Below are 27,653 nucleotides of genomic sequence, written 5' to 3'. Positions count from 1 at the left end.
TCCTGACTCGTCAAGTTCCCCTTTACTGTCTCAAGCTGTGTCTCAATTCAGGGTCTGCATCCTTCGGAGGACGCAGCCTACGCGGTCTCAGGAGGCCGCGGCCTCCTGAGGATCCTCCACCGTTGGTAAATGGGACGGTCTGGCCTTCAAATCACTTCCTGATTGTGGCGCGACGTCATAAATTTTGCCCCGGGAAAAACAAAAGCAGCGACAGCGACACAACACGGACTAGACAACAAGCGGGACAACAGTGTGGATTTAGACATTTGGAATTTTTTAATATATTTATTTGTTGTTGGAGGAAGAGGAGAGGCGGCTCCAGCGGCAGCAAAACCGGTGACGGCTTATTTTCTTCAGGCTGGGAGAGCGCAGTGGGGAGGTGACGGTAAGCTGCTGTTTAACCATATTATTGATCATAATTAATATACCAGCTACTGAGCAAACGCTAGATATATAACCAGTAGATAGACAAATATGATTAAATGTAATTTATATTTGATTCAATTGTAAGACTTGATACAGGGTCTGTTTGTAATTTTAATACTTTAAATAAATAGCTAAATGTGTAAGAACCCTGCAAATAACCCTGAAACCACTGCTTTAATGTGTCATTAAGCATCAGGTCTGTCACTGCACCAGAGAATTACTGCTGGGTGGAGGAGAGTGGGGCTCCCTGCAGGACCAGCTGTCTGTCCTGGAGGAGGTGTACTGACCATCATCACCTCTGGAGGGTGAGGATACATATTTTATAGCTTTTCATATTTTAAGCTGCTTTGGAAGCCGCTCTGTTGAAGTTATTATTTTTATTTTTGCCCTTTTTAAAAACATCTTTAGTAACATGGCAGCCGCCGATCGTCAGCTCTGCAAACCCTGATGGACGATGTGGTGGACAGAGGAGACAGACACCCCCCTCCCCCAGATGATGTCCCACTCACAGCCAGAGGACTCCAAGGTCTTCACCGTGGCATCATCCAGTCCAGCAGCACCAAGGACTCCTGCTCAGCCAAACATTTATATATATGTTCTTTGTGAATAGTATTTTCTGCTGATCTTTATAAATAATAAACTGTACATTTTCATAATGCCCACTGGTAAATAGTTAGAAATGTTCAAACTGTGTCTTTGTAAATATTCTACATAACAGAACAATAAATGATTTACTGTGGTCACTGAGAAGTTGTTCAAATGTTTACTTAAATTATAAATAGGTGATGAAACACATGATGTAACAATGTTAGAAGAGTTTAACACAGAGACAAGAACAATTTAATATACAATATAATAAGTGACATTTAAATAACACAGAACATAAAATCAACTCTCTGTCCTGTCTCCCTCTTCTCCTCTCTCTCTCTGTCCTTCATCCTCTCTGTCCTGTCTCCCTCTTCTTCTCCTCTCTCTCTCCTTCATCCTCTCTGTCCTGTCTCCCTCTTCTTCTCCTCTCTCTCTCCTTCATCCTCTCTGTCCTGTCTCCCTCTTCTTCTCCTCTCTCTCCTTCATCCTCTCTGTCCTGTCTCCCTCCTCTCTCTCTCTCTCCTTCATCCTCTCTGTCCTGTCTCCCTCTTCTTCTCCTCTCTCTCTTCATCCTCTCTGTCCTGTCTCCCTCTTCTTCTCCTCTCTCTCTCCTTCATCCTCTCTGTCCTGTCTCCCTCTTCTTCTCCTCTCTCTCTCTCCTTCATCCTCTCTGTCCTGTCTCCCTCTTCTCTTCTCCTCTCTCTCCTTCTTCCTCTCTGTCCTGTCTCCCTCTTCTTCTCCTCTCTCTCTTCATCCTCTCTGTCCTGTCTCCCTCTTCTTCTCCTCTCTCTCTCTCCTTCATCCTCTCTGTCCTGTCTCCCTCTTCTTCTCCTCTCTCTCTCCTTCATCCTCTCTGTCCTGTCTCCCTCTTCTCCTCTCTCTCTCCTTCATCTGGAGAAGGACTCAACTAGGCGTCTCCAGAGAGAGCAGGGCAGCTCTGCAGCTTGTGATTTCAACACTATCATTAAGTAAATTAATACTAATAATGAATCATCATAACATGATTGATGAGTGTATTTGTGTGGTTGTATGTACACAGATCTAGTGATGGTTTTTGAGGCTTTGTTGAAGCTTCGACACCTGATTCAATAAAAAGGTTCATTACTCGAGGCTTCGATGACACAGTGCTCGAGGAGGACATCTAGTGGTGAATCAATTGAACTGCGGTGTATTACTGGTTCATGGACTGGTTGGGATTTGAATCTCGTCTCGTTCGACTGCACTACCTGGTGAATGGTTTCAGGCTGACACAATAAAATACATTAAACTTTCAGGTTCACTGCACACAGTTGGTACAAAGTTATATTTGAAGTGGAAACATAATAATCAGGGCTGATCAAACATCATGATTAATCCGATTAAAATGTTTAACACATTTAAAGCATCTGCGGCAGAGAACGAAGCTGGATGGTGGTGTAGGGGAATCATTGTCGGTTTGGGTGCGAGAGGGTCCAGGTTCAAAACTTATGAGACGCGAGGAAGTCCTCCACACACACACAGACACAAACAGAGAGTTTCGCCTATGCAAGAGAAACGTGATCAATAGAATTTCTTTTACTAAAATGTACACAATGACAAATTGCGATTAACTGCATTTAATGATATGGAATTCTTAGTGAATTGTGAAATAGTGTGTGCATCTAAGTAATATATTTAACTCATATCTAATAAAAGTATCATGTAGCTGATATATTTCACTATCTAACTGATTGATCTATTACTATATATTGATATATCTACATTAAATATATCCCTGAACACACTCGGTCCCACCAAGCGATTCACAACCCGATCCAATCACATGACTCTATACCATTCGAAGCACTCACCTGCTTCAAACGTCACTGAAGTGGTTCAAACGTCACTAGTCACGTGACCGAAGCAAGCCTCTGCACAGTGGTTCGAGACAATCGCTTCATGAGCTGCCGAGCATGTGTCAGAACCTCGGTGTCAGAGGACCGTCCTTACACAGATCTATACTGTGGTGTCGGCGTGCTGACTGTGTTCTGATGAAGAACGGGGTTAAATAAGTTCCACTTCCTTCCTCGCCCTTTAGAGCAGGGGGGGTGGGCAATTAGTGTTTTGCGAGGGCCACATGGACTTCCATAAGAAAAACAAAGGGCCACATTTTTCATAAATAACAATATAAATCAGAGACCACTGGAACAGTATCTACCTCTATACATATGCTCCTGTTACAGTTTCATCACTGTAAGAATCTGTTGCTGTCATTTACTGGTCCCTCCTCTGTCCTCTCTGTGTGTGGTGGAGTGTGCACCTGATTTGATCTGGGAACCTCCAGGACCCTCAGGTTGGCTGAGCGGAGGTCTCTGGAGGCCCTGTGCAGTCTGACAAGGTCTGAGAGGTACTAACCCGTTGAGACATTTAAAAAGAAATAAAAGAATCTTAAAATCAATCCCGTGCCTCCAGCAGTCCGCGTCAGGCCCAGAGTGGCTATTTAGGAGATTCAGGAGGATTCCCGATTTTGGAGTTTGGAATTCCTCTCAAAGTTTGGTTGGGCTCATGACTCCTGTGTTCTGACTGGAGCGGTAAAATTAAATACAGCATGAAGCATCAGTCGGTGGTGATGGAGGGTAGGAAGAGGCCAGGTGTAGCCGAAAAGGCCAAATGTGCCAAATTAACAGATGTGTCTGTCAGAGGACAGACTGCAGCTGCAGCCGGTAAACAGAGATATGGAAGTCATTTGTTATTGCCAGTGTATACAGCAACATTCAATATGTCAGCTTAGCTTAGTGGTTTATCATGTAGAGCTCAATGCACACCATTAATCACAAATATCCAGTTTCAAGTACAGTAGGGACAGGTAGAGAGGATAACAGAATGAACATCGATATGTCACAAACACAGATGTGATGGATACCAACAGACCTGAACTAATAACAAGGAAATTTAAAAAGACCTAGCTGCTGTTTCGTTTGTTCAGATTCTTCCTCCATGGAAAAAGTGGCCCACTCCAGCCCTGAGTGTAACCATGACGATGCTTCGTCCAATAAAGAAGCAGCACGACAGTGACACACAGGAAGTTAGACTCAGATAATGAGAGGAGGCAACACGGGGTCAGAGAGAATCCAGACTGTAAAGAGGGCTAGAGTCCAACAGAGACAACAGTGAAGGCCAGACCCCTGATGACCGAGGACTGCAGGGCCCTGAGTAGTCCTGCAGGGGGAGCAGATCAGTCCAGCCTGGACTCTTTACCATGTGCTGCCCCCTTCTGTCTCAAAAAGGAAACAGCTATGAGACAAAATAAATCTGTCAGATGTCGCCGCCCTGCAGGCAGTAAACATGTACTGCTGTCTCTGTCTGAGGACTCCAGCATGACTGGTACAGGACAGACACACACTGACACACAACACAACACACACACAGCTTTAACAAACTGTTCAAGTGTGTGACGCCTCACTCACTCTTTACGTTCCAAAACATTCTCATGATAAATGAAGGACAAGATGTGAAGCTGTCTAACACAGACATGAGATCCAGATCCCTTCATGTGTTCTACTTTAGGAGCTTTCATGTTAAACTGCTGCAGCACAGGACTGTGAGGGGCTCCATGGTCCTGCAGAGACCAGCAGACCCACACTGAACTGTAAAGAAGCTGCAGGCTCCAACATGTGACTGGATGTTTGGCCTGGTCCATGTTGGCCTCTGATGAAATATTTGATGTGTAGAAAATATCCAGCAGGCTCATTGTCTCCTGTTTACAGAGTCACTGCAGGAATCAGTCATTCTACACCATGTGTTGATGATGAAACACTGGATGGAAGTGACTGCATCTCTTGCGTCGCATGCACCTGAAGTCCTGAACATACTAATTTGATTTTTGCTTATTTTTAGTACCTATCTATCATCAGAACAGAACTCATCAATGTACAAGAACGAGAGTCAAATTTTATTTTATTTTATTTGATTTATTCTATTTTAGCAAATCTTACAATCACAAATTGTTCAAAGCAAAGGTCACATGATCACTGCGACGACATGAATACAGGAGAACACAGTAATAAAAGAAAACAATGATCAGCAGTGAATTTCCCTCAGTTTCACTAAGACTAAATCTAAACATAGTTTACTAAATAAACTGCATGTCATATTCCTTAATGAGTGATTTGCTGTACCATTGGAGATACAGTACAGACAATGACATTTATGTAGAATAACAAAATCAACTGTGAATAGAAATTAAATAAAATATGTCAGCTGCTTTAACATGAAAATAAGTTCAGTGTCTCCTCACACAGACACATGTCCAGGAGTCAGCTTGTTTACAGTGAGGGCAGCTACTGAGAACACGGGTTCCGTTAAACAAGCATCCTGGCAAACCTGTTTCCTTACTGTGCACAGGACAATAAATGCTTTGAATCTTTGGATCTTGAACAATATAAGTGAACATCCTGGTACTTCAAACATGCTCAGACCACAAATACCATCATGGTGTATACTGAAAGCATGGAGCCTCATATTACATCTTGATGCTGATACTCTTCAGCTTATATTACAGATATATGTCAATACTAGAGATGGATAATATCATAAAAGCATCCAGACCTTTGGACAGACTGAATCCTACAGACAGACAGCAGAAAAATCAGTGTGTTGTTTTACCGAAAATCATTTTCTCCATAATTTCCTCAAAGTGAATTCTACAGTGCTCATTTTTCAAGCACTGAACTCGTCTCTCCCAGCCCGGTTTGGTCTCTGATTTCTCTCCTTCAATAATCAGTTTTGTGTACTCTTTAGTGGAGAGAGGATTTGGATTCAGTGACATCTCTCTAAGTCTGTTCAGACTGTTGGCAGAATTCTGGATCACTTTGTTCACCTCAGTCTTCAAACCATTATATTCACGTCTCAGGCCGTCACTCAGAGCCCAATCAGTTGTCATGTTGTTGTTGCCTTTCAGAAACTTTTCCCTCAGCGCTTCCAGACTTTGTGTTTCTTCCACTTCCTTGTACTGCCATCTGTACTGCTGTATAAAATGTACACTCTGGTGACATTTGCCTGGACACTTGGTGCAGAATCCATCTTCTCCTGCTGCAGTGCAGCTTCCTCCATCAGCATCACTGGATGGGTCACAGGTCACATGACACTGCTGACAGTTGATGAAGAAACTTCCAGAACCTGAGATCTTCTCTTTAAAAGGCTTCATGATGGTGACTTCAAACTGGAAGGTCTCAATTCTGTTAATCCTGTATCCAAGCTGAAAGCATTTCTCACGTGTCTCTTTTAGCTCCTCCAGCTTGGCTAACCCGACTTTGATCTCCTCCTGCAGATTCTCCACTGAGACCTCGAGCTGCCGTCTCTCTCTGAGGACCTCCTTTGTCAGGGTCAAGCTTTTAGTTTCAATCTTAGACAGAGCAGCAAAGAACGTCTTCATGCTGCTGGTCCCCATGTCCCAAAACATCTGATCAAAGCTTCCACCATCATCATAACCATCACCATCATCATCATCATCACCACCTGTGCTCTTAGCTTCAGATGGTTTGTTGTGTGCAAACACTGCTGAATTGTTGAATTTGAAGTGGACTGGTAGTCCAGCTTTTGTTTTAGGACAGGGGACACCTGACTCTGTGATGGCCTCTAGGACTGGTGGACACTGACCATCTGCAAACGTCACCAGAATTCTGATGTTCTCTGCCACATCTTTGCCAAAGATTGAGAGCACAGAGTCAAACACGTATTTCTGTGATGGTGTGAGTGCTAAAGAGGCCTGAACCACAAAACACACAGCATCAATCTCACTGACACCACGTGGATCAGAGAAGAGGTTTCTGAGCTGCTCTGTGATCTCCCTGTCTCTGTCTATGCCTCTGGTGTCTCCAAAGCCTGGAGTGTGAATGATGGTCAGAGAGAAGGGCACTCTGAACCCGTCCTGGTGGTTGATCTGGTACATGGTGACCTCAGAGGTCTGGCTGTGAGCTGCTGATGTGGACTGACCTGCATTAATCAGTCTGAATCTGAAACAGTCCTTCCACTCCACACCAACTATGTAGTTGATCATTGCATTGATGAGGGTGGACTTTCCTGATCCGGTTCCTCCAAACAGTACGACTGTACGATTCTGCCTGTTGCTTCTTTCTCCAAACTCAAACCTCCTGCAGTCCACTATGTGGTCTTCTTTCAGAGGCAGCTTGTAAACTGCGGGCAAGTCAGAGTCCATCTTTTCACTGGTACATCTGAGGGATTCTGGGAGTGAGGCTGCTGTGGTGCAGACATGGACAGTGATGCTGTCTTTGCTCCTGCCAGCTGCTCCACAATCACACCTGACCCTGACTGCATATCTGGTCTCTGACTGAAGCCCTGAAATGACCCCCTTTCACCTCCTGACATCATTTGTTTCCACTGCAGTTCTTCTTCTTTCTTCTCAGGGTCTGTTTCTGCGTACTCCACCACGTAGCTCGATATCTGGACATCCTGTCCGAGCTCAGCTGGCTTCTCCCAGCTCACTGATATGTCACATGAGGTTGGTTCAACATGAGGTTCTCCAGGAGGGCTGCAGGGTAAGGTTTTAATGGGATCACTGAGAACAGCTGCGGGCCCGACACCTGCTGAGGTCACTGCTCTGCATCTGAACTGGTACTCTGTGTTTGGCCTCAGGCCGCTCACTGTGACCTCTTCAGCTTTTGGTTCAGTCTTTTGCTGGCATCCATCCTCTCCACTCACACAGAACTCCACAGAGTAGGAGGTGATGTTCTCTGCTCCACATCTGGGAGGAGAAACCTTCAGCGTCACACTGTCGTGGTTTATGTCACCTGCTGCCACAGTTTCAGGCTTTGAAGGAGGCTCAAAGTTCTCACTGTCAGACAAGCCGTCTTTATAAAGGTAGATAGTTGAACCTTGGTGTGTCTCGTCTGTTAGACCCACAGTCAGGAATTTGATGTTCTGGTTTTCTTTGTTGGCCTCTGCAAAGTCTCTGAAGAGCTTTGCGTTCTTCGCCGTTTCTCTTGACAGGTACCACTGTTCCTTCTCCACATAATGACTGTGTGGATGTTGGGGGTCGTCTGGTTTGGTTCCTCCTCTTAAGTAGTCTGATAAAGCTGAGAGGAACGGTTCAGCACGTCCCAGTGAGGTGAAAACAAAACACACAGCCGTCTCTGCACTCAGACTTTCCTTGTACAGGTGGACTTCAGATGGGAGGATTTTGGTGTTTTTCATCATGTTGGTGAAAGACATCAAGGTGTAGATTTCTCTCTCTTTACAGTCCATCCAGGCGTTCAGGTTTTTACTGTTGAAAGGTGAAGAACGTCTCTTCTTCAGGACTCCTGCGAGCTCGGCCTCCTCTTCTCCTCCTCCTCGGATTGATGGAAGTTTCATTGCCAGAGTTTGTTGGAATACCAGCTTGAACTCAGAGCACATGTCTTTAAAGTGTCGAAGCTTGTCGGTGATCTGTGGGAACTGCTGTGCTGTGGGGGTGCTCAGAGCATCGTTGCACCTCATGTCCAGCTCTGTGAAGTCCTCCAGGACGCTCTGTGCTTCTTGAACTAGTCCCACACTGATCTCACGGACGAGTTTAGCAGCAGAAGAATCTAAAGCAGTCAGAGGCAGCAGCCAGACCTTCACTGGTACGGCCTTTTCTCCGTCAGCTCCCAGTAGTTTTGGCAGGCTTTGGTAGACCTGAACTGCATCCTGAAAGGTTGTTGGAGTTTTCGCCAGTAAAAAGTCTCCGTAGAATCTGCAGGAGAATTTATCAACCTTTGCTGTGTCCTCATCTTTCATTTTCAGGGAGCCTTCACCCTCTACAGAAAGAAGAGGGATCTTGTTGATGACCACCTTCAGGTTCCCCTCAACGTCTTGACGATCTTCCTTCTCAGACACCTCGCGGTCAAACACGAAGAAGGCCTGTGCCCCATAAAGAATACCTGTGACCACATGTGTTGCTAAGCCTTTATCAAACACATCCTGATGCTTCATGTTGCCTCTTGCAAGATGGTTCATCGACAGCTCCTGGAACTTTGTGGTCGCCTTGTACTTCAGCGTTACCCTGGCCTGGTTTCTGGAGGTCTTACTGTCATTCAGGTATTTGGCTGAACCGTCAACCTGAACCAGTCCACCCAGGAAACTGGCCTTCAGAGAAGCTTCAACGTTCAGGGCTGACAATTTGCCCTCAATTGATTCAGATGCAACTATTTCAAAATCATTAGAGGACTGAGGCCTTTCTCCCAGATGTTTCATCAGGTCTTCACTGTCCCACAGTGTCACACCTGCAGAAGGAGTAGAAGAAAGTTCAGCTTCCTGTTCACAAAAGGTGTTTTTACATCAAAAAGACCAGAAGCAAGTCTGCCTTTTTAAATCTATTCTCATGGTGCTGCAAAGATCTTTAATAACACAGATGTCCCACTCCTATCACCCACAATCCACCCATAATCACAGCTGTGTCCCGTTCTTACCTAATAATAGGACATGTTTAATCTCAGCCTGCAGCAGGACAAGCATCTCTACCTAGAGTGGGCTAAATGTTCCCTGAAAAAGATTTGACCCGTAGTTCTTCTATGACGTTGAATTTGTGTACATGGGTTCTTGGTACATGGGCCGGCCAAGTGCTGCCACCTCGATCGTGTTGCTGCCTTCAGAGGTCATATTGTATTCTAGAATACAGAATATGATTGTTTCAATATGTGTGTTAATTCAGCTCACAGACTCACTGACATGTCAGACCTGAGTCCTTTGTGTTTCTATAGGATGACAATAAAGATGGACAAAAACATCAGAGTTTATAACAGAAAGTCTGCTCACAGCAGTGGAGCCAAACAGATGTTCGCATTTCTGGAAAGTTAAAGAAGCACAGATCACTTTTACTAATATCTGGTCTAGGCTGCAGCATTCGCTGTCACATTGGAGCTGTTTTGGAGAACTTCACTTGTACAGCACGGACACTCTGATAGCAGGTTGTGTGTATAAGCACTTTTGGTCTAGTGGTGAGTTGTGACTAAGTGTTGAACCGGTGCTGTGCACCTTCAGAGCCCTCTGTGTTGCTGTAACCAATGGTGTGACGCACTGTGACGACGCAGGCAGCGACTGACAATGGTCTGCTCAGAACATCATGTTACACAATGAGTCTTATATAAATAAGCATCGCCTATTGATTTTATATGATTTATTCTGTTTAGCTGGTTGGCCAAAAATAACACATTTTAAGACAGACAATTTAAGACCATATAAAATCTGAATGGACTCTGGACACCCCTGTTCTAGATGGAAGCATCAGTGTTAGAAGTGTGAGAAGTGTTGGACAGAGAGGCAAATTAAAGCCAGTAGAAGCTGTAGATGTATGTTAGCCTGTGTGAGGAGGGGCTGAGGCAGGAAAATAAAAAAAGGTTAATCATTAAATCATACACAGCATTTCATGATAAAAATAAGACAAACACAAAGCAGTCAATAAAATCCGCCACAGTTCAAACCTAACAACCACTAAAAGTACACCTATAACAGTATGTCTTTGATATAAAAGCAGACAGAAATGCAGCCGTTTGGTGGATGTGCAGTTTTTCTGTAAAAACACAGACAGGGGTAGGGTTCAGTACTGATCACATGTGAACTGATACTGGTACTGTTAAACTATCAACAAGCTGATCCAGCTAGTTAATGACCTGTAGATCTGAGTAAGAGGTCTTTGCAGCGTGGCCTGCATGAATGTGAATCAAAGCAAAACCCAAAATGTAGGAGAAAAGGAAGGAGAGCCTCTGACAGCCCAGGCATCTAGATATAGAGCAACCACCAGGTGAACCAGGTGTCAGCCAGTCCTCCTGACAGAACACTCCCAGGTCCCAGCACACTACAAAAGCTTCTCTTCTGTGACATATTTAGGTGAGATAAACCATGTTCACAGTCTTTGGTTAATAAGCACAAAATGAAGGACTCAGCAAAGATACACAACAGGTGCATGCAAAAGACACAAAAAGCTTACTCACAGAGTGAATGTGTTCGGTCTGCTGAGGGAGTGCTGCCGTTTAGATGTTATATCCTCTGTGAACAAGACACACCTCCAGGGGGCAGTTCTTTCACTCCCAAGATGTCTGTGGCTACACAGCCCAGCCCTCTGCTCATAAAAGAGGATAATTCCTGGAGACATAAGACAAAGGTGGTGGTGTGTCTTTCTTTCACTTTTCAGTTATTGGACTGAGTTTCTTGGAAATGTCTCACTTCGTGTAAAGAGATAGAACATGGCTGAAAACTGAAGAAAGAAGAAAGCAGCAGAAAAAACAACTGCAGTTAAATGGATCATTATCTTTGATCAGTCCTGGTAAATATGAGTAGGATCATTGTTGATATGGCAGGTAGATACTTAATAACTCTAAGCTCTAAGCTTCTGTTGTTCAGGTAATTGTTTACTCACCAATCAACGCTGAGCCAGAGTTCACACTGTTCTTTTTTATTTCTCTCCTATTCATTGTTCTTTTCAACATTTTCTTCTTTTCAAAATAGGAGCTTCATCTTTTTAAATTCTTAATCGTGTTTCAGCAAATTAAATTCAGATTGCAGATTCTCAGCAAATTCAGAGCAATCCTTCACATCAGCGTTCAATCATTGTTCTGAATGCTGATGTGAAGCATTGCTCTGAATTGCTGGAGATGTCAGGGTTTGTATGGTGGAGTGGACACAGGTGCAGAAGGCAGAGGGGTTTAAAATCAAAAGTCTTTATTTTGTGTCAGGAGGGCAAAAAGCAAACAGTCCAAAACTAAAAATCACACTTATAGTGGAAAAACGTCATGGCAAAGCAAAAACTAGAATAAGGAGGTCACGAGGCAAGGCAGGGCAAAACAAGGACTAAACACAAGGCAAGGTATAACCTGAGTTTCCTGGCTGTGGCAATGCAAGGCAGCAACAAGGGCGAGACGAACACACAATCTCCTTGGGTGACGGCGAAGCAAACTGGACAAGAGTGCAGGGAAGGAATACGTCATATCAATGATCCAATGAAAATGAACGCTGTCACAGCAGTTAAATAATATGCTGTGGCACCACCACAAAAATGAGAAAATGTATGTGCATGTGTATATGTATGTTTCCTTCCTGTCTGGGGAGAAGTGTTTCCTGTGTCATGCAGGTTAGCTGGGTGTGGCTTAGATTTGAAAAAGGGCAACTGAGAAAAGTTTGGGAGAGGGGAGAGATAGACTGAGGACCAGGAAGGAAAGGAGTCTGTGTTTCTTCAGGGCCCACGGGGGGTTTTCTGTGAAAAGTGGACCCCAGCGAACTACACAAGAAGGGACTCTTAGCCTGAAGTGAGAATAAAGACTGGGAAGAGAATCACCTCACCACAAAGCCTGGATGGAAACCCCTGGTGTCCAGGGTGAGTGAGGGAGAAGCTTCTAATTCGTTTTTTGCTACAACTGGTATTTTGGACTTTATTTTTGTTACCTTTTCAAAGACTTTGGGATTTATGGGACCTTTTCATATGGAATGGACATTGCCACCCACAGGATAAGAAAACGGACATTTTTTTTTCCTTTTCTTCTCTCTTAGTAGGATGTGCCTTCGGCCTCCTTTTGGACTGCCTGTTGTGGTGAAAGTTTTGCGGGAATGGGGTGGAATTTTTGTTGGGTGAGAAATACTTAAATAGAAAAAAACCTTTGTTTCCTTATTGGGAGTGTATTGTTTTGCGGGGCAAGCCCTTTAACAGGACACTGTGGTTGACAGTGAAATTTAAGTTATCCAAGTTGGTCTTTTCTTTTTATTAAACAATTGAAATTGGTAACGTCCCTAGTTTGTTTTTTTGTGGTAACGTTGACTGTAAATGATGGTCGAGTGTTACAACGCGTACAGATAAAATAAACCCAGAAGCCATATAAACTCAAACATTAGATAAATAAAACATCATCCAAGCATTTAATTTCTAAACTCAAACTAAACTTATTAATTGGCTCTTACATTTCCGGCCCCTAATCATATAACATGAAAGATATGATTACTTAACGTGTAGCATACAAAATTAGAGCCAATACCAATAACACAGTTTTATAGTTTACATCAAACATAAAACTTTTGTTTACAGATATGAATATGGGGCAGCGATCCGCCTACACCCCTTGACAGATGTGACAGATCATTTTCTGACTGTCCAGAAACTTCTCACATGTCCATATCATCCACGAAGCAAAGTTTGTCCACGGGCCGATCCTAAGTACTGAACTTGGTTTTCACCAAAACTCTGCAAACCTGACCCTTTGCATCTGGGAAAGTCTGCACAATCCTACCCAGTGGCCAGGAACCCTGTGGGGCATTGTCATCCACGATCATCACAATTTAGCCTGGTTTCAGATTTTGCCTGACTTTGAACCACTTTTGGCGCTCCTATAAGGTGGGCAAATGTTCACGCACCCACCTTTTCCAAAATAGGTCAGCGAGATATTGAACCTGCTTCCATCTACGATGGCCATAGCAGTCCCCTTTGCTGAAGAGCCCAGGTGGTACCATGGGTTGCTTCTTCATTAACAATAAATGATTAGGTGTCAAGGCTTCAACATCTCCTGGATCATCAGACGAAGAGGTCACTGGTCTGTCGTTGAGTATTGCCTCCACCTCGCATAGTAAGGTCTGCAGGTACTCGTCATCCATTGTTTGCTCCCGCAGGATGGATTTCAAAACTTCCTTCACAGACCTCACTTGTCTTTCCCATACCCCACCAAAATGTGGTCCTGCTGGAGGGTTGAATATCCACTGGACTCCCCTTTGTGATAAAGAGTCCTGCATCTTGGCTTGGTTCCACTGCTGCATGGCTGCCCTGAGCTCCTTCTCTGCACCAACCAGGTTGGTGCCGTTATCTGATCTAATAATGGACACTTGCCCTCGTCTACATATAAAGCATCTCAAAACATGTATGCACGAGTCCGTGTCTAACGTATGAGCTCCAAGTGCACTGCACAGGTAGCCAAACATGTGAACCCTGTACCTCTTGACAATACTGCGACCTCTTTTTACCTCAATGGGTCTGAAGTAGTCCACACCAACTTGGTGAATGGTGGCTTGTCAGGTACCAATCTGTCGGCAGGCAAGTCAGCCATTTTCTGTCCATGAGCCTTGGCTCGAAGTTTTCTGCATGTGACGCATCGGCGGAGCACCTTTCCGCAGAGTTAGCTGCAGGGATCCAAAACTTTTGCCACGGGCGAGAAGGCATATAATTTCTTCCTGAGTGTCCAATGCTTTCGTGAATTGCACGTAGAAGCAAAGTTGTTACATGTGTGCCCTTTGGCATAATCATGGGATGTTTAGCATCTTCGTGCATTGCAGATTTGTTGAGTCGACCTCCGACACGCAATATACCATCTAGCAAAATGGGGTCTAATTTGCGGATAGGGCTGTTCTTTGTCATCTGCTCCCCCCTTTCCAAGGCATGGATTTCAGTCTGGAAACACTGCTGTTGACAGTAACGAACTATCTCTAGCTCGGCCTTGCCCAACTCTCCCACAGTAAGAGGCTTAATGTTCAATGTACCCTTTTGATGCTGCACTTTCTTGCCTGAGCAAGCAGTTGAAGGGTGGCTAGAAGCTGCAGCATCTTGCAGCTGCTTGCACCTCTGTAGCAGACTATTTCTTATCCTCAGCAACCAAGCAATGGCTTTCTTGAGACGATGCCAAGAGGAGTAGTAGCTCATTAGCTTGTCTATAGCGCTAGCGCCTTCAGAAACAGCTGTGCAATGCACCATGGCAGCCTGCCGAACTTCATCATCATCTTCTGAAAGCTTAGCGCTATACTGCTTTCCTAACCTTTGACTGCTTGGATCTGTCAACATCGGTGGTCCTTCCATCCAGACCAATGATAACCCCCGCGAGGCACAGTCCGCTGGATTTTCTTTGGTGTAGATGTAGCACCACTGATCTATCCGTTTCGTCTTTGAGGGCAGCCACCCTGTTGGCGACAAATGTCTTGAGGCGTAGCGCTTCATTGCTTATGTACTTCAGTACAGCAGTACTGTCGGTCCAGAACACTGAATTTTGCAAATCAAACTGAAGCTCCTGCCGCAATAATCTGTCCATACTAACCGCCAGAACTGCAGCAGTCAACTCCAAGCGTGGGATTGTGGTTTGTTTTAGCAGGGCCACACGTGCCTTTCCCTAAGGAATGCACAGTGCACTCGTCAGTTTGAGATAGGACACGGTCCCATAGCCATTCTCACTGGCATCTGAAAAATGGTGAAGTTGTGCAGCCACAACAGAACCAAATCCTTTAGACTTGACACACCTCCTTACACGGAAGGAAGCAAGGCGAGTTAGCTGTTCTAACCAGGAGTTCCAACATTGAGCCATCTGGTTTGGAATGTCTTCATCCCATGTCAGTTGTTCTTTGCATAGCTGTTGTAGCAAGATTTTAGCTGGGCAAGGAAACCTGAAGGGTCGTATATGGAACTCACAATGGACAAGATGTAAGGCTTTCAGTGTAGGACCCAAAAGCAGGACATGAGAGGGTGGCGTTTTTACGGTGAGTTTAATATTTACAAGTGGTTACAGAATAGTTTGTGAAGATGAGGTGGCAAGGCACAGGCAACTGGCTGGAGGAGCACAATGAATCCGAGGTTCGTACCTGAAACAGAGCGGAGAGCACCGTGAGTCTTTCTCAAAATCTTTTCCCAAAAATACAACTGATCAAAGAATTCCTTCTTAAGAGCAGCGGCGAGAGTGTACCACAAAAGGAGACAATCCAGCGTCGAAGGTAAGTCGCGCTCCAGCTTTAAAGGAGACCGACAGGAAGTGAGGTGTCATAGATCCGCCTTCAGCCAAGCTCCACTGCGCTCCCACCATGGGGACCGAGCGCCCCCTACGGGAAAAAGGAACAACCAACACCCCAAAAACACAGAACACCAACACCCTCAACACGGATACACAACACAAGACCCCTCTTCTTGTAGTTGCTTTCCTGCCTAAGTTGACCTTGAACTCAAAGCAATCTGACTCGATGCTCCACAATACACCCAATGCTCTTTCGATGGGCAGCTCTTCCTCAGCCAGGTCTAGATCTTCGACTTCTTTAGCCCTTTCAGCTTCAGCAATGGACCTTAAGAAGACCCGGCTATTGCTTGTCCATTTAGTTAGCCGAAAGCCTCCTGAAGCGCACAACAACACTAAGTTCTTACTCAGGTCGATAGCATCAGCGTCATTCTTCACTGACTTTAGGCAGTCATTGACGTAGAAGTTTCTTAGGACTGTGTCTACAGCTGCGTCCGATGCTCCAACTGCATTGTCTTCTGCCACTTTTCTTAAAGCAAAGCTGGCGCAGCTGGCAGAAAAAGTTGCACCAAAAAGATGGACCACCATTTTATATTCCACCAGCTCCTGTGTCAAATCTCTGTGTGGCCACCACAAGAACCGCAACACGTCTGTATCTTCTTCTGGTACTCTTACCTGGTGGTACATGGCTTCAATATCTGCAATCAAGCCAATATACTTCTGCCTGAAACGTGTCAGTACTCCTACAAGGGTGTTTGTCAGATTAGGACCTTGGAGCAACTCTTTGTTGAGTGAATGTCCCTGGTAGCTAGCAGCACAATCAAAGACAACACACAGAGTTATTTTTTGTGGGTGGTACACCCCATGATGCGGGATGTGCCAAACTCTCCCATCTTGCCGTGTCAACTGCTCCTCTGGCACTTCAACTGCATAGCTGTGTTTTAATAGGTTGTTGATGCAGTCAGTATATTCTTGATGGAGCTTGCCATTTTTGCTGAGCCTCTTCTTGAGGTGAAGAGCTCTTTGCATTGCAGCACTTCTGTTGTTTGGTAACTTAACTGCAGGGTTTCTTATGGGAAGATTGATGTAGTAATGACCATCTGCATGCCGCAAAGAGCTGGACACAGAATCCATGAACTGCTTATCTTCATGAGACATTTCTAACTTCTGTTTGTGCTGATGCACCGGGAAGTCAACGTTGTACTGCTGCACCAGAGGTTTTCCAACTGTCTCCACTGAAATCCTGTTCACTGCAGCCTTGTGGTAAGCATTATCCATTGTGTCACAGCCACCATGTTCCCTTAGGAAGGGCCATTAATAGTCCACCCAAGCACTGTCTTCTAGGGTTGGGCGATATTGGCAAAAAAATTAATCACGATTAATTGTGGCATTTAGCCGATAACGATTAATTTGACGATTATTTGATGACAATTGCACTGACATGTTTTTGACTCTAAATCGCTGCATTGTTCTAAAATGATCCTGACAAATCATCAGTCAAGTTAACTACTTCATTCTGACAGGTTAACATGTTAAGTAGTGATTAGGCACAAACCAGCAATGTTTGAAATATGTACTTTTAATGGATGCATTGCACAAACTGCTTCAAAATAATAATGAAGCAAAAACTTACATTTCCTTTGTCCTTCAAATCTTAAGATCACAAGAGTGCATATCAACCTAAAAAAATAAACAGGACAAAGGAAAAAAGTCACATCATTTCAACTTAAAAAACTGTCTGTGCAAATTAACCTGCACAAGTGCATTCTCACAAGTGCTTTCAACATAAAGACCAGCAGCAGCATGACAGCAAAAATAAAATTAAATATTATATGATGTTTACACAACAGTGCAGAAGAAAACAATATCTTTTACAAATATGTAAGATAAGAAAATTAAATTAAAACAAGAACACTTGAACAATATGTCAAAATGAGGTAGACAGGAGTATCCTGAACAGTGCAAACACAATAATGACTGTGAATCCTCCTGTGCAACACTTAGACCTTAGTGAGATTTTTGGTCAAGAAGACCAGCATGTTAACCATGGAAGGTTTCAGAAGAGATCTCTGACATGTCACAATATTCCCCCCAGCACTAAAAACCCTCTCTGAGGCTATGCTTGTAGCAGGGATGCACAAGTACTTTTTGGCCAATTGGCTAATCAAAGGGAAATTCCCCTTGTGCATATGCGAGAGGATCACTATCACCATCTGCTGCTTGTCCAAGCAGATAGCTGTTCAGTTCACCCTCAATTTTCTCTCTGTCAGAGACACTGTTGACCTCTGCAGCAGGGTTCCTCAAGAAGCTTCCAAAACTCTTCTTCTGTTTCTTGGATGGAGCCTGGTTCGTCTTGTCAGATTGAGGTGATGCTTCAGAGGTAGCAGCAAGGAGAGATGGCACGCTAGCAAGAGATTCCACTTCTCTGATCACTCTGGACTTGATGTCCTGGCTCTCTTCCTGACTTAAGTGCTGGATGCGAAAGCGTGGGTCAAGAAACGAAGCCATGTTGATCAGTTCTTGAATCTCTGGATCCTTGTATCTGTTCATCAGGTACTCCAGTGTGGATTTTTTGATGGTTGCTGTGAGCTCTGTGTCTGCATCTTTTTGTTTCTGAAAAGATGAAGAATGGGTTTCAAGCATGACACTGTGACATAACTCTCAAAGGAGAGGGCATCAGTGAATTCTAGGAGAGGACCTAATGCCTTGCTGACTGATTCCAAAACACTGATGTCCTGCCACGTCAGCACCAGGTGTCTGGTAGACCGCTCAGCAGCCAACACTTGTGTGATGGCCTTCTCTTGCTCAAGGAGCCGCTGGATCATTTCTTGTTTGGATCCCCATCTTGTTGGCGAGTCATTCATCAGCTTATGCTGGGGAAGTTTAAGCTCCACTTGTGCCGCTTTGAGAGCCCGTTGCCTTTTCCAGCTGTGTGAGAAGTGTGAGACAATCTTCTTGCAAACTTCATACTTGTCTCTGCAAAACATAACAAATACATTTTATTAAAAAGGCTAAATAAAAAATCTTAAATACACATTGTGAATGCATTTGTCTAGCTTTTACATCACTGTTATGTTATTGCTTATGTTGCCAAGCATTCTACAACCCAGTGTTGCATTTTAGTGTGTATGAAAAATTAAATGACTACCATTTAATATGCTTTTAAATGTATAATGACATGCTAGGCATGGTTTGTCCATAACGAACCCTCCGCTAGGGAGATCTTCAACTCCCACCTCCGGGAGAGCTTCACCCAGATTCCGAGGGAGGCTGAAGACATCGAGTCGGAGTGGACCATGTTTTCCACCTCCATTGTCGATGCGGCTGTCCGAAGCTGCGGCCGCAAAGCCTCCGGTGCCTGTCGTGGCGGCAATCCCTGGACCCGGTGGTGGACACCGGAGGTCAGGGATGCCATCAAGCTGAAGAAGGAGTCCTATCGGGCCTGGTTGGCTTGTGGGACTCCTGAAGCAGCTGATAGGTATCGGCAGGCCAAGCGTGCTGCAGCGAGGGCAGTTGTAGAGGCAAAAACTCGGACCTGGGAGGAGTTCGGGGAGGCCATGGAGGAGGACTATCGGTCAGCCTCAAAGAGATTCTGGCAAACCGTCCAGTGCCTCAGGAGGGGGAAGCAGTACTCAACACTGTATTCAGTGGAGGTGGGGAGCTGTTGACCTCGACTGAGGGGGTGGTTGGACGGTGGAAAGAGTACTTTGAGGGTCTCCTCAATCCTACCAACATGCCTTCCATCATGGAAGCGGAGCTGAAGTTGCCGAGGTAGTCAAAAAGCTCCCCGGCGGCAAGGCACCGGGCGTGGATGAGATTCGCTCTGGGTATCTTAGGTCTCTGGATGTTGTGGGGCTGTCTTGGCTGACACGCCTCTGCAACATCGCGTGACAATTGGGGGCAGTGCCACTGGACTGGCAGACCGGGATGGTGGTCCCTCTTTTTAAAAAGGGGGACCGGAGAGTGTGCTCCAACTATAGGGGGATCACACTCCTCAGCCTCCCTGGGAAAGTCTATGCCAGGGTACTGGAGAGGAGAATTAGGCCTATAGTCAAACCTCGGATTCAGGAGGAGCAATGTGGTTTTCGTCCTGGCCGCGGAACACTGGACCAGCTCTATACCCTCAATCTACGTTCCTAAAGAAAGAATGAGATTGCGAATACAGGCGGCCGAAATGAGTTTCCTTCGAAGGGTGGCTGGGCGCTCCCTTAGAGATAGGATGAGAAGCTCAGTCACCCGAGAGGAGCTCGGAGTAGAGCCGCTGCTCCTCCACATCGAGAGGAGCCAGCTGAGGTGGCTCGGGCATCTGGTTCGGATGCCTCCTGGACGCCTCCCTGGGGAGGTGTTCCGGGCATGTCCCACTGGGAGGAGGCCCTGGGGAAGACCCAGGACGCGGTGGAGAGATTATGTCTCTCGGCTGGCCTGGGAACGCCTCGGGATCCCCCCAGAGGAGCTGGAGGAAGTGTCTGGTGAGAGGGAAGTCTGGGTGTCCCTGGTTAGACTGCTGCCCCCGCGACCTGGCCCCGGATAAGTGGTCGAAGATGGATGGATGGATGGATGTATAATGACAATAGGCAATAAATGCTTTGACATTTCTTAAAATGTTATTATGATAAATGTTATTACTAGCATGCATATAGCTCAGAGCACATGTAAATAGTCTTACCAACAGCATTGTGGAGGATGTGCCCAAAGCAGGGCAGTCTTGTCCAATTATTCAGCTGGGCCGCCTTCACCACATTAGAGCCATTGTCTGAGGTTAGGCACACCTGTTTGCTTTCCTCCAAATCCCAATCTTCCAAGAAATTCCTTTAGGCCAGCAGCATTATTTTCGCCGTTATGGTCCCCCGGAAAGAAACTGGTTTGAAGGCAAAAACTGTTCAGAGTCCAATTCAATGTAATGAAATGGACCATCAGGCTAATATAAGGACCATCAGGCTAATATAAGGATCAGTTTTCCTGCTGCTCCATAGATCCGTGGTAGAGGCATAGAACTCGACTGAAGACAGGGTTCTTTTTATCTCTCCCCTTGTTTTATCATACATTGCGGGTATGACTGTATGGGAGAAATACTTTCGAGATGGTACAATGTATCTCGGGTCCATTTTTGTCATTAGATGTTTGAAACCCACCTTTTCCACAGTATGGAGTGGCAGCATGTCTTTTGTAAGGCAATATGACACGGCCTGCGTTATGTCCTTCCAGCGCTTACTTTGCCGGTCGTAAGGGACAGAAAGACTAAATGCATCGTGGATTCTTTGCTGCATGGAATTCTTTCCTGCTAGAGGAGACTTCACAGTAGCCGGCGTTGTGGCATCGCGTCTTCTTTGGCTTTCTTCATACTCAGGCTTATGGTGATGTTTCAAATAATTGAACAAGTTTGTTGTGTTACTACTTTTGCACACCTTGCAAACAGCCCTACTCTGCTCAGTGTCAGATGTTTCAAACCCAAACCAATTCCACGCGACAGACGTTGAACCTCTTTTAGGATTGAGCTGCTCCGCATCATTTAAATGAATATCACTGCCTTCCGCCATGTTATTCTGGGCTCACATGTGCGCGCTTGCGGGTGACGTCAGAGTACGTCGCACACAAAAATGTGTCATCATGACAAGGCACTAATCACCGTAATCGATTAGTGGCAAATATTAATCGGACAGTTTTTCTGACGATTAATCGCTAACGATACGATTTTGCACAAGCCTACTGTCTTCACTGCACAAGGACCGTTGTTTTGGCTATGAATGACCTTCCATGGCTCAAATGCTTCATGCACATTGTTTCCAATAAGGAGCCCTATTTCTGCATCGATCTGTGGTAGCTTAACCTCTTGCAGATACGACCATTTTTCAATGTCTTTCTGCTGTGGAATGTGCTCCCTTGTTACCGGAATGCCTGCTTGTGTAAAAACCTTTGGCAAAGTTATAAAGTTATCTTCCTTGACTCCTCTGACTTCTAAGTCTCTGAGGAGGCAACTCTTTGCTTGTGTGGTTGAATTCATTGTCGTTAAGACCAGGTCAGTTCCCTTTCCGTGAAGATTCAACTCTTTGGCCAAAGAATCTGTGCAGAAAGTAGCTGAGCTCCCTGGATCCACAAACGTGTATGTTTCAACCACTTTGCTCCCTTTCCTTGACTTCACATAGACTGGGAGGACTGATAGAACACAATTGTCTCCGGCCCCGTCAGAGCTGCTTTCTTCCTGCTTTAAGCTCACCAGAGCGCTGGAGGCAAGCATCTGTTCTGATCCACTCTCTTCAAGGTGACTCGCACTTTGCTACTTAGTTTGCTACTATCCTTCTTACCAACTATATGCAGAAGTCTTGGATGCTCTCCTGAACATGTCTGACATGTCATTTTTCTTTTAAAACTGCTGCTTACATGCCCTTTCATTAAGCATCCAAAGCAAAGACCAGCCTTCCTTATGAAGTCCAGCTTCTCTTTATGTGGTCTTTCTGCAATTCTGAAGCACTCCACTAACTTATGGTTCTTCTTGCAGAACATACAAGGCTTGATAAAGGCAACATTGTTTGATGAGCTATTGAGCTTGCATCCTTACTAGGTGCGGCAATGTCTGTAACAAAGCTACTTCTTTTCACTTTGTCCCTGTTGCATTTCCGATTCATCATGTTAGCTTTCTTTTCTTTGATTTCTGTGGCAGAACCTTGCAAGTCTCCAAAAAGTGGATCTGTGATACTTTTGGCTTGCTTATCTACAAACCCAACAAGATCTTTCTTGAATTTCAAATGCCTGCGCTCTCCATCTTTCTCTGATTTTGTAGGGCAGCTTCGAGATGATAACTCTCATGCTTGTTGGGTTATCTAACTCGTCCATATAGTCTACATCTTCCAGGGCATTACGGCAACTCAGCAGGAACAGCGAGAAGTTACTGAGTGCCTGAGGGTCTCCTGTTTTTACCTGTGGCCACTTAAACAGCCTTTCCATCAGAGCAGCAGCAATTTTCATTTGATTGCCATAGTGGTCCTCCAATAGACGCATGGCCTCCATATAACCACGACCTGATGGCATATGTTGACAACCTTTCACAAGGTCTCGTGGCTCTCGTATATCGTGTATACTGCTCCTGGAAGTATAACTTGTCTGCACTGTTGTCATTTTTAGAGTCCTGAATGCTTTGAGAATTGACCTAAAATCAAGAGGGTCTCCACCAAAAACTGGGATATCTCGATGAGGCAGACCAGCCAGCTGCTGGTGCTTGCTTGGGGACTGGGCAACTCATCTCGCTTCGTCTCTTCCTTAACTGCTTTTATCTGACCAACTTGCGTACGCCCAGCCCTTTCCACATTGGTGACCGGCTCACCCTTACTGCTGCCACAATGCTCTGTGTGATCTCCTTCTTGTGAGTCATGTGCTTTATATATCTGTATCTTAGCCTTTGTTACCGCTAAGGCAGTTTCAATCTCCAATGCTTCCCTCTCCGCCTTTAGCTGCGCTTCATTCAGCGCTAACTGCTGCTTCTGCCTATGTGAAGCTTTGGCTTCTAAAGCAGCATACTGGCTTCCTCTCTTAGACATGCTGAAGATGCGGAAGATGCACCAGAGTGTCCACAGCTAGACCTGGAGCCACTGGATCGCATCACCACAGACACACTATCCATCGGTGTGATTTTCTCATCAAATAATGCAGGTTTTTCTCTTGCTCAGCATCTTTAATCCACAAATTTACTGTGTGAATAAAGTCCACAAATGTATCCAATTTAGGCTTGTACCAATCCTTTTGATCATTCTCTTTCTCTTCTCCACCTAACAACAGCAGAACTGTGTTATTGCTTTCCTTAAAATCCTCTAGGACTTCATTGACATTCCACAGCTTGGCTTTAACTTCTTCCAGTTTAGACCAATCGTCCATTAATTTCTTTGTTTCATTCACTTTGGCAGTTAACAGCCTTAGCTTACCTCTTCTGGCATTTACACTCAACAAAAATATAAACGCAACACTTTTGTTTTTGCTCCCATGTTTCATGAGATGGACTTGAAGATCTAAACTTCATTCCAGATACACAATATTACCATTCCTCTCAAACATTGTTCACAAATCTGTCTAAATGTGTGATAGTGAGCACTTCTGCTTTGCTGAGATAATCCATCCCACCTCACAGGTGTGCCACATCAAGATGCTGATCTGACATCATGATTAGTGCACAGGTGTACTTCAAACTGCCCACAATAAAAGGCCACCCTGAAATGTGCAGTTTTGTCTCACAGCAAAATGCCACAGATGCCACAGATGCCACAAGCATTGAGGGAGCGTGCAACAAAAGTGTTGCGTTTATATTTTTGTTGAGTGTATTTCATGCTGCAGCTGCTCATCCATGAAGCATTCAGTGTGCTTGAGTGCCCTCTTGTGGCCTTCGTCCGCAAGTGCGCCGCCACTGGCCTTGCCTTCGGCCATGGCGCACCGCAGTCCAATTACATTGCACAAGCACTACCTTCTGGCTGCTAACGTGTAACTATAATCCAACATACAGATGCAGAAGCTAGCTGGCAGATGGAGTACACATATTCCAAGGTATACTTCCAAAGTCCGACCGCGTTCTGCAGGCACCACCGTGGCTGCAGTAGTCTATGTGATGATCCAGCAATTAGTCGTGTCCCATTGACTCCAATTACCTGTAGCATCAGTCTGTTGTCGCAAGTTTTTGACTTAATGTAGTGGCGAGAACAACATTTATTTGTTACATTTCAGAGCATAAACCCGATCCACTACCGAGCACAAAAAGAAGGCTTATCCATCTTAATGTTCTTAAACATGCTCCTTATATTAAACAGGATTTTACACGTGGTTATACACAGTCAAAAACTTATTGCGTTCCACACGTTGACGTCGCTAGCCCTATTTTAGGGGGGCTTCAGCCTCCCTAAAACAATCCAAAGCCCCCCTATAATTTGGGGCTTGATTATTTCGGAGTTGACCACGTCGTATACGATATGAGAGCATATGTCTTACAAAGTCGCTCATATATCAGGAAAGTAATAGCTAGAGACATTCTGTTTCAGTGTCCAATCGGACCATCGAGCGATATCACAAGGGGCTCAAATATCCAATTGTAGAGCCTTGTGCCTCTGACGTGGGTTTTCAAAGATGTCTTCTGAAGACAAGAGAAGTATCTCCACTAACTAGCTGAGTCGTCTACATGTCTGAAAAGCGGCTCTGAACACAATAATAGACGCGTAGCGGACTGTTATCTCAGCCGGAAGGTGCATTGTTCTGCATACCCCTGTTATACACTGTTATTCACTGTTATTTCTTACTGGAAACTTTTATTTGACTTATTAGCGGTGCTATGTTTTGTTACGCTAACCCGGAAGTTACGTCGAAGACGTTCCGGATGAACAGGGGAGCTCGCTCTCAGACGCTCACAGTAAACAGCGCTTCTTTCATGTAGCGCAGCTTCATTTTTTGGGGGGTTGGTGATTAGCCCCCCCTATCTGTCAACCCTAGTGACGTCCATGGTTCCACACTACCCTTTTTCTGCTGCGGGGTTACACACTGCTCTATATATTGTGACTGCTACCTGGGGAATACGTCATATCAATGATCCAATGAAAATGCACGCTGTCACAGCAGTTAAATAACAATACGCGTACAGATAAAATAAACCCAGAAGCCATATAAACTCAAACATTATATAAATAAAACATCATCCAAGCATTCAATTTCTAAACTCAAACTAAACTTATTAATTGGCTCTTACAAAGATAATGTGAAACAGAAAACCCAAAACAAGGAAACAAAACCAGAACTAAACACCAGGCCGTGACAGAAGAATCTGCAAACTGAATTTAATTTGCTGAACAATGGTTAAGACTTTAAAAAGATGAAGCTCTTATTTAGAAAAGTAGAAAATCTTTTAATATTAGGAAGATGCTTAACGTGCTTAAAAACTGATAAAGACTACAAATATGGCTGCTTTGTATGCTTCTTGTGTCAGCCTGTCACCATGGTAACAGCTCTGCCTCACTGGTTAATTAAGCCTTATTATGGTTGGAGAGATAGGTGCTCCTTTCACTCCTCTCAAGGCAGATCCCATGTATTTTACTGGGGGTTGCACCCTCCAAACAACTGCTTCCTGTGTCCAATCCGAAGCCTTCAGACAAACAATTTAAAACCCGTGAGCATCAAAGTGTTTACTTTACAAATGTGTGTGCGATTTCATGTTGATCCAGTAAAATATGTGGAGATGGCGGCGAGTTAGAAAATAGGTTTGCTCTTTTCCAGTCGCTTCACCATTTCTATGGGCTGTGAATGAAGAAAAGAGCGGCACTCTCCCCGAACAGCTGGCTCTACAGGCAAAACGGTTTGGTGTTGTCATAGTGGCACCAGTTTTTCCCCTCCCACAATGTAGGTGATGACATCATCCACTCCGAGCCACGTAATACACACTAATGCTAACTTCAGAAAACCACTCCAACTTTGACGTTGCTCTCTCTGATCATTACTGTGTTGCGTTTAAAACGACCACCCCTGCTAATCCCAACAAGGTAGAAGGAAAGGTGATCAGAAAGCGTCACATTAATGATAACACCTGTGCACTGTTCACACAGGCTTTTGTACCATCACCAACCCTGCCCACAGCTCCTGTTGATGACCTTGTAAACCAAAGTTCCAAAGTTATGACTGTTATTGATTCAATTGCCCCAGTCAGAACCAAAGTTCTGTCAGGAAGGAAAAAGTCACCTTGGAGAAATGCCACACTGGTTAAAGCTCAAAAAAGAGTCTGCAGACAGGCAGAACGCAGATGGAGAAAAACTAAACTCCAGGTTCATTATAACATTTACAAAGAGAGCCTACATAACTACAACCAGGAACTGAAACATGCAAGACAATCCTATTATTCAGAGATCATTGATAGGAACAGCAACAATGCTCGCACATTGTTCTCTGTTATAGACAGACTGACAAACCCAGGAGTGTCAGTCCCACCTGAACTGCTGTCTAAAAAGTCATGCAATGACTTTGCGGATGATATATTAACTTGTATAAGTGAACCTTATACCTCATTGGTAACCCTGATGAGTAACCTGAGTGAATATGGGGAGATATCAGGATACCTTACCAATGAGGCTAAATCAGTAGCTATGCTGGTCTCAGGTCAATGCCCAGCAGGTTTAAAAGACAAATTCAAACTTAAATGGGCTACTACAGGGTTTAGATATCTGGGTATCTTTATCACTTGTCACATCACAGCTATTTGAAGTGAACTATGGGAAATTGATAACGGAAATAAAAAGATTTGGCTAGGTGGGAGGTTTTACCTCTGACTTTGATAAATCCTTCTTATCAAAGTCAGAGGTAATCAGCAGCAGAGGCATCACTGGGCCCAAACAGTATGACCTCTGTCTTAGAGTCATTAAAATGTAGCAGGTTTGCTGACAGCCAGGATTAAATTAGGATTAAATTTCCTTGACACAGTCTAAGAGTTGTTGAACAGAGTGAGTTTGCTTTCGGTTTAAGGGCATGTAGATTTGTGAGTCATCCGCATAAAAATGGAAAGAGACACCATGTTTACGGAGAATGGACCCAAGAGGAAGGAGGTATAGGGATTGAGTATACCAAGATGGCGCCAGTGTGTGTGGCCAGCTGTCTGTCTCTCCGAGCCTTGATTGCTTTTATGCTGTTTTTATCATTTGTCACTCTAAATGTTGACTCACTGTACGTCTATGATCGACAAACGCTTCTAAATCTGTGATCATTTGTTGAAAACTTTGCTGAGTTTCATCAGGATGGTCAGAAAACCTGCCCTCCATTACTCTCTGGCATACCAGCTTACCTGTGCCGCATGCCGTGGAAGGAAGTTTTGAAATTGGCCTAGAATGTGAGAGGACAGAAATGCACCACAGCATGCTTAAAACCATCAGGGACCGTACTATTTATCAGACTGCTGTTTATAATATTGAGCACATCTGGAGCTACTGTTGGAAAAACCTCTTTAAAGAGACGGGGTGGAAG

The 27,653-nt window shown here is 44.7% G+C and overlaps 1 protein-coding gene across 1 annotated transcript in view; it reads right to left on the bottom strand.

The window, feature by feature from the left end:
* Positions 1-7,193: 7,193 nt before the first annotated feature.
* LOC114449775 (neoverrucotoxin subunit alpha-like) overlaps positions 7,194-27,653 on the bottom strand; it is a 39,114-nt gene continuing 18,654 nt past the window's right edge. The window contains exons 4-5 of the mRNA XM_028427609.1: positions 7,298-9,230; positions 7,194-7,230 (exon numbers count right to left, since the gene is read on the bottom strand). Of these exons, the coding sequence (XP_028283410.1) occupies positions 7,194-7,230; positions 7,298-9,230 (1,970 nt within the window). The remainder of the gene's footprint in view (positions 7,231-7,297; positions 9,231-27,653) is intronic.

The sequence above is a fragment of the Parambassis ranga genome, chromosome 17 (genome assembly GCF_900634625.1).
Source record: "Parambassis ranga chromosome 17, fParRan2.1, whole genome shotgun sequence".
NCBI classification, from domain to species: domain Eukaryota; kingdom Metazoa; phylum Chordata; class Actinopteri; family Ambassidae; genus Parambassis; species Parambassis ranga.
This window is presented reverse-complemented; position numbering and strand designations above follow the sequence as displayed.